Source organism: Otolemur garnettii, unplaced genomic scaffold, assembly GCF_000181295.1.
Source record: "Otolemur garnettii isolate 467f Iridium unplaced genomic scaffold, OtoGar3 scaffold00205, whole genome shotgun sequence".
Lineage (NCBI taxonomy): Eukaryota > Metazoa > Chordata > Mammalia > Primates > Galagidae > Otolemur > Otolemur garnettii.
This window is the reverse complement of record NW_003852600.1, coordinates 1,703,365-1,711,584: the sequence shown is the minus strand read 5'-3', so window position 1 is coordinate 1,711,584 and position 8,220 is coordinate 1,703,365. Positions and strand designations below refer to the sequence as shown.

General features: G+C 45.7%; 1 protein-coding gene across 4 annotated transcripts in view; it reads right to left on the bottom strand.

The window, feature by feature from the left end:
• Positions 1-7,386, bottom strand: part of SNAP91 (synaptosome associated protein 91) — a 149,425-nt gene extending 142,039 nt beyond the window's left edge. For all 4 annotated transcript variants that reach the window (XM_012812398.2, XM_003801298.1, XM_003801299.1 and 1 more), the window contains exon 1: positions 7,257-7,386. In XM_012812398.2, coding sequence (XP_012667852.1) covers positions 7,257-7,386 — 130 coding nt within the window. The remainder of the gene's footprint in view (positions 1-7,256) is intronic.
• Between the last annotated feature and the right edge of the window lie 834 nt (positions 7,387-8,220).

Sequence of the window (8,220 nt, the reverse complement as noted above, 5' to 3'; positions counted from 1 at the left end):
AAAGAAGGGCCAAATGGCTAAGAGAATGCATGTAATTGCAGGGACGGCAGCAGCAGAAGTATCGAGAACCACTAACACAGCAGCCGTGGTGATAACTGACCGTTCTGGCGAGTCTGCCAGTCAAGCTCTGGACTGGGTGTTCTGTACGCATTATCTCACTTATTTCTCACACAAGTGAGGTAGGTACTGTTATTAATCTTTATTTTATGGATAAGGCTTATTGCCGATGTAAACTATGGCAGAAGATTTTGGTGAATTTTTAAATAACTGATCACCCGTTAGATTTAAGAGATGAGAGTCAACTCTCAGGCTAGCGGTGTGGGTGACTGAGTGAGCAACTCCTGGCACCCAAGAGTAATTCTAATATTTCGTGCATGAATAAAACCAATCTAAGATGCAGGCTATCTGAAGACGGGTAGAGAGTGTCTGTGTTCTTTGGATTGGCGAGTCATCACTGTTTGGGGAAGCCGGGCTGTGAAAAAGAAAACCAGGGCTTATCAACTGACCACGAGAATTGCTCATAGAATCCATGGCACGTGGGTGGTTTGCTCTAAGCTAAGATACTTGAAAATGCTTATAAGAAAGATGGAGAAGAGGTTAAAGTGAAGATGACAGAGAGAGTAACTCAGGTAGGAAGGACTGTGCTAATCCTAGGAGAGTAATCAAATGAGTGGACCAAAAAGGGAAGCCACACAAAGCCAGCAAAGGTCTACCTTCTCTCTGCTGGGTAGCCAGGAAGGACTTGTCACAAAATCCTTCCAAAGACACCAGAGCCTGCGTAAAGATGCTCACTGAAGTAAGCACCCGTACACAAGCCTGAGAAGTGTGTGTGTGTGTGTGTGTGCGTGTGCATGTGCGTGTGTGTGTGCATGTGCGTGCGTGTGTGAGCGAGCAGGGCCAGATGCTCACGACTGGGACCAAGGAAGACCTGGCAGCAGAACAGCTCCAGAGAGACTGGGATGTGGGAGGCAGGCCCTTCCCCTTCCCGGTTTGTTCCTTCACTCAACTGCGCCGACCAAGATGCCGCCATTTCTTACTCTCAGTTCACCGGGCAGATGACACTGGGCATGTCATTCAACTATTCTCCCCTTTATGAGAAAGAAAAGATTGGAGCAACTCCTACATTACATAAATGCCTGAGGAAAAACAGCCAACGTTTCCCTTCACAAGCAAACAACACATTTCTCTAAAAAGAGAAAGGAATTCACAAAAGAAATGAAACTGAGAATAAGTATTTTTAATAGCAAGAAATACGGCTTTTCAAATTATTTAAATGCGCCCTGATTATGTTCAAAGGTTCTCTCCGTATATGCTGGCTCAGGAGCTGAATCACCCAAAATACAACTCAGCAACACCCCCAGCCTTCAGGGAACAGGGCTGTGTGTCACTTCTGACCATGGCCACCAGCTTATCAAACTCAAGATAAGCTCTGAACAACAGCCTAACCCAGGCGCAATCAATTCGAAAGGGGGAGGTAAGATATTTAAAGGATATTTATTTGTGAAAAGCTAAGAGCCAGATCCATGGCAACTAAGTGCACAGATTAAATTACAAATGAGTCTTCAGCTGCCATTTATTAAACATTAAGGCTGCTGTGGCAACGCATCAGAGATCTAAGTTTTAATCTAAAATACTGAAAGCTAATAGTGCAATTATGATATGAGTATTCCTAACTATATAATTTTTATATATTTTTCCATATAAACATTTTTTAGATCACAACTTTTCAGAAATCAATTTGAGTTGCCAATGTAATACTAGTTCTACAAAATTATCTGCTAGCCAAATTGGCTTCAAGAAGGGGAAAAAATCTAAAGTGACCCAAATATATTTAATATAATTCCATTAAAAAGATTCCCCTGAAAATCAGAAGGTAAAAAGATGCCACAAAAATCCTTATTGTTCCGCTAGCTGATATCAGTTCTGTTTAATCATCTTTAAGTCATTTCAAAGCTCCCTCCCTCCTATCACAGAGCCCTTCTCCTTCCCAGTTCCTGACAGCCTTGAACCCCACGCGATCTCTTTTCTCCTCTTTTCAGACACTGTGGCCACAGGACCACACACACAGGCCCCTTACAGATTTATGATATGAGTGATAATCAGATTAAATGCTTTTCAGAAGTATATTTCCCTTATCTCTTCTTGAAGCCTAAGAAACAATGTAGTTTGTTCTAAACCATCTGCGCACTTGGGCTGGATCTTCTGGAAAAATCAAGAGGGAAGAAGGGAGTATGTCCTGGTGTAGAAAAACAAGAGGGTGTGTTTTGACAATAACAAATAGTTCAATGAGAACAACTGGAATCAAAGTAAAACATATTTACAGTAGACAGCATATTCCTCATATTGAAAGTTACTCCATAGTGTTCAGAAATTTTTCATACATGGTTCCACTTAATTTTGTTCAGTAAGATTTGCTTGCTTTTTGGATCTTTTAGTCCTAAAGACCTATTCAGGTATCACAAATTTGGTAACCACTGAATTATTGTGCAAATAGCATTTCAACAAAGCAAAATATAGTTTACTTACTTACTGAGCCAATGTGTATAAATCAAACTAAATTTTAGGCTTCATTTTTTATTCTATTTTTATTCACAACTTTTCTTACTTAAAAAAAATATTTTACGGGCAGCACCTGTGGTTCAAAGGAGTAGAGCGCCAGCCCCATATACTGGAGGTGGCGGGTTCAAACCCAGCCCCAGCCAAAACCAGAAAATAAATGAATAAATAATATTTTATGAATAAAATTAAAGCAGCAGGAATTTTATAGTAATTTGACAATATTTATCTTGAATTGAAACACATTTCATATCTCCTACCTTTACCAGAGAGTCCTAACAAAAAAATCATATTTCCTTAATTCGGGAGGAACAGGATCATTAGAAAAATTCTAATGTTTCTCAAACGTGAGATTTAGAGCTTAACACACTTTTTTTTAAGCGGGATAAGACATTATTAGACCTCCCCAAGAAGTTTCTTATGGGGAGAAATGGGATTACTGATAACCAACTTGGATTTTCATAAGTTTTATTTTGATGTTAATAGTAATGTCTGAGTTTGAATTTTGGTTATCTTACATAGGGTACTTTAATAGTGTGGCATACATGGAAATCCTTCACAAACCCTATGAACTGAAAATTATCTCATACCAGCGCTGCAAAACGTCCCAAATTTCCCCCTGTAGGTGTTACTTTGGCCAACTCTAACTTTTTCATATAACTTTGACACAGCATTAAGGTGCCCTGCTGGATCTTTTTGCTTTGACTTGGGCTGTCCTGTAGGCCAAAAACAAGAAAACAGAAAAGGAAAATCCACTGAAATACAAAACAGCTATAACAAGAAGGTGAAAGCATATAGATGCTTTACGCGCTATCGAGCAGGTATAAGAAGTTACACGAGAAAGGGGGCAAGGATGTACAGAAAAATTCATGTCAAACAAATGTCGGGTGCAAAGGGCAACATTATTATATAGGGCAGATTTTAGAGCAAAAGTTTTACATAATCCAAAAGTACTATGACACATATAATCCTTATTTAAGTTATTATGGTTTATCATATCTCTTAAATTTAACATATAACTGTTGATTATGGTGATGGTTTTCTGAATATGTTTTTCCTTCAAGAAACAGGCTGTTATTGAAAAAAAAATAAAAACTAGGAATGCATCTTCATCTCTGCCTTTCACCATATGTAATTCTTCCCCTAGATGTTAAATCATTTCTTCAAATGTATATCATAAATCATATCCCATTAAGCATCATTTTGCAAACTACCATAATTAACAATAATTTTCTTGGCCTATCAATCTAGACAGAAAAAAAAATCTTTTAAATGAGTACTTTAAATTATATTAAATACTTATTTGATAAAGATTCTGAGCCACATTAATCTAACAACTTAAAAAATATCATAGAACTGTAAGTGCTGTTCTCGTAATCTTCTGATCTAAGCTCCAGACTGTCACAGAGACTGCAGTGGACATGTGGGTTGATGCTCAGTTTCACATGGGGCCATGAACAGCCGAGTGGGAGTCTCAAGATTATACCATACAGGCTAATATGGTTTCTTGGTTCCTTTCTCAGTAGAAAATAGGTATTGCTAAATAAACCACAGATGGAAGTTCAGTGCAGTGGGTAAGAGCTATGAAAGTTTATTTCCCTCCCTGAATCCAGTAAGTGGTGATGGATTAACAATATTAGCTGAGTGCCTGGCGCATAGTAACTGCTCAGTAAAGGGCTAGCTCTTACGACTGCTGTTCACATAAATAATTTAACACCAGTTCCTGTTTCAGCTGCTTTCTTTCAATGTGGAATCTTCCCCTATGTTCCACATCTTTGAAATCACCCCTCCCCCCAATATATGCTGGAGACACTAGAAAACCTCCCAGATTTTTCTAGATCTAAAAGACAAAGGTGTTCTTCATAGATTCTTTTTCCAGGCTGATAGTATCAAGCATTTCCCCATACCTTCTTCTATGATTTGTATTGTTTTATGTCTTAAATAGTTTATCCAGCAAGAGTCAATCTTTGTAAGTGGTGAAAGACAGGGACCCAGTTTCAGTCTTCTACATGTGGCTTACCAGTTCACCACAAAAATAAATAAATGGGCCATGATCAAGCTAAAAAGCTTTTGCACAGCCAAGGGTGCAACAACTAAAGCAAACAGCCTTCAGAATGGGAGAAGATTTCTGAATGCCAAGAATCTGACAAAGGACTGGTTACTAGAATCTACAGAGAACTCAAATTAATCAGTAAGAGCAAAGAACCCCATTTATAAGTGAGCAAGGGACTTGACCAGAAATTTCTGTGAAGACAGATGAATGGCCAACAAACACATGAAAAAGTGCTCATCACTGCCAGTCCTCAGCGAAATGCAAATCAAAACCACTCTGAGATATCACCTAACCCCAGTGAGAACAGCCCACATCACAAAATCCCAAAACTGCAAATGCAGCATTGATGTGGAGAGAAGAGAACACTTTCACGTTGGTAAGACTACAAACTAATACAGGCCCTATGCACAGAAGTATGGAGAATCCTCAAAGAACTCAAAATAGACCTTCCATCTGATCCCCAAATCCCATTACTAGGTATCTACCCAGAAGGAAAAAAAATAATTTTATCACAAGGACATTAGCACTAGAATGTTTATTATAGCTCAATTCAAAATCACCAGGAGATGGCAGCAACCCAAGTGCCCATCAACCCAGGAATAGATTAACAAACTGTGGTATATGTACACCATGGAGTACTATTCAGCTTCAGAAAAGATGGAGACTTTACATCTTTTGTATTTACCTGGATGGAGTTGAAGCACATTCTTCTTAGTAAAGTATCACAAGAATGGAAAAGCAAGTATCCAATGCACTCAACAATAATATGAAAAACAACCACATACCTACAAGTATAATCAAGTGGGGGGAAGGATGAGGAGGGAATAGGAAAGGGGAGGAGAAAGGGAGTTGGTAAACTGTCACCAGTGTTCACTACACAAGGGCACACAGCACTCCCCCCACCCCCGTGAAGGGCTCAACTACAACTTGAACTTTGCCTTAGAAATGAAAAATCTGTAACGTAATCATTTGTACCCTCATATTAATCTGAAGTTTTAAAGAAGACGAAGATGATGAAATATTTAGATCTGGAGAAGTCAGTCTTTATCTGAGTGATGTTTTAATGCAATACTTAATATGTGAATGTTCTCTGAAACATACTAATATACTGATTTATCCCTTGCAAGACAGATCCCAAGCAGCAAATCCATAACCTGTTCCTCTTTCATCATAGGATTTTCTACACCGACTTAACACCTTTCAGTCATGACTCACCCTTCCCGTGGGGGGAAATGGATGGAAAGGGCTAACCGATTCAGAACTGCAGCCAGTGAGTCGGGCGTGAATTTACAATCTCCACTTCTGTCAGGTGCCCTGCCCCTGGTGGCCTCCCCTATTCTGCTATGCATATAAACATGTGTTTTAGTCAACAAATACTGTTCAACATTCCCTTAGGAAAGGCATAATGGTGTCTTCCCCTCAGACAGGCTTCCAGAGAGAAAATCATTCAACTGTACGTGACAACAGGTTCACGAGGATGGACACCCCTCGCACAAATGTGTCCAGCTGTAAGCTTCCTCAAGCTTTGCTCATACACATAACAGGGCCAGAGTCATTCCTAACACTGGTGCCACTTCTCAGCTGCACAAGGGAGATGATGGGGAAGGCCTGAGGCAAACAAACAAACAAAAAATCCAGAAAATGCAAAGAAAGCCAGATGGGGAAATGGCTATGGCTATGCCTGGGTCTCTCATGCCAACCTTGACCTTCACCAACAGTACAAGGAGACAGAAGGCACAGGCAGGTGTTTACCGGGCAGTGACTGCGGGGTACGCGCTGGGGGCCTCGCTCACTAGCGGCTCACCCCCCCAAAGCAGGTGGAGGCTTTTTCTAAATCTCTGCTTACCCTTCAATAACAAAAGATTTACTACATTAATCGAGTGGAATATCTCAGAAACACAGGAATCACAGACTTAAGTCTTTTCAGTCGAATAGTCAATTATGAAAAAATATGACAAATTAAATGTTTTCATCTAAAACAGCACCATCTCAAAAAACGGGAAAGTACATCCATTTAGTGACCACAGCACAATCGCCTGGTCCAGCATCTCCTGAGTGGGGCAGAGAAACACACCAGGAAGAGTAAGACAGGATCGCCATTGTCCAGGAGCGAGGTGTCCTCGCCGGCCCGTGGCTTTCTCTGTCTCTCTCTCTCTCTCTCTCTCTCTCTCTCTCTGGCGGCGCAGGATACACACCCACACGCGCGCAGAGCCCAGCACTGGCCCCCGGGGAGCGACATCAGCTCAGAGCTGTCTGAGACGCATCTAGGGGAGAGCTAGGGGCCAAGTTTGACCTTCCATGGACGCGCCTTCTAGTTGGTTTTGACTGTGTAACGCTGATTTCCTCCCGCCCAGAGGAGGGAGGGTGGTGGAGAAAGAAGAAAAAAGAGGTGAAAACGGCCTCCCCAGAGCGCACGATTTCCCGGCGCTGCGCACATACGTGTGCATTTCCCCTGCCAAAGACCTGGGAAGTCAACAGGAGGGAAAAATGACTCAGAAGACAAGGTTTCAGGGTAACCCGAGGCGACACCTCGGCGGCGGGAGGCTCCCGGCTCAGCTGCCCCCCAGGGAGCGCCGAGGCCACGCACTCCGGACGCAGCCCCCCCCCCCCCCGCCTCCCCGCGCCCCTCCCGTAAAGAGCAGCTTACAGTCCAGGTGCTTCTTCTTGGGGCCCATCACCTCGTGCGTGGTGGCCTTGCAGACTGCTCTGGCGACAGCAGAGCCCGTCACGCTGTACTGAGCCGCGGCGATCCGGTCGGTGAGCGTTTGGCCCGACATCTTCCCCGGCTGCGGCTACCGCCGCTTCTTCTGGAAGGAAGAAGGGGACACGGCCTGCTGTCACCGCAGCCTGCGCTCCGCACGGCGCCCTGTCCTCGCGGTCCCCGCCCTGGCACCGCCTCCCGGAGCCAGCAGCGCGCCGAGCCCGGCGCGTGCGACCGTCCGGGGCGTCTTGGCCGCGAGCGGGGCCGTCACTGAGCCCCAGCTTCGTGACACTGCCCCGTCCCCTCCCCCCAGCCCGGGAAGGCCCGCCTCGCCGCTGGGTACCACTTTCCCCGCAGCCCGATCCCGGTGTAGGCGTCCACGTCCAGCCTGTGCTGCGTGTCCCTCCCGCAGCCCGCAGTCTTCGGAGGACGACGGCCACCCGGCCCGGCCGCCTCCCTCCTCCCCTGCGCGCCGCTGCAGGGCGGGCGCGTCCTCCCTCCGCCCCGGTGGAGATTATCCCCGCGCTGCGCCATGTTCTGCCCTCGCCGCCCCGGCCCTCCGCGCCGCCGCCCCCAAGGCCCCGCCGAGGTCCCCAGCGCGGACCCCGCTCCCCGCCGCGCCCGTCCCCCAGTCCCTGTCGCAGGGGCCGCCCCGGGGCTCTGCAGAGCGCCGGAGCCTCCCAGCACCTCTCCCCTCCCGGGGCAGAGCCCGACTGACCGCCCAGCCCAGCCCCCGCCCCCCCAGCCTCCGCGAGCTGTCACCGGCCGCTGCCTCGCCCTGCGCCCCGGGATAGTCCTCGCCAGTCCCCGCGCACCCTGGGCGCGGGGAGGAGCCGAGGGGCCTCGGGTACTCACCGGCCCGCGCGGGGTGAGCAGAACCGGGTCGCCCGGGAAAGCCGCGCCGGGCAGG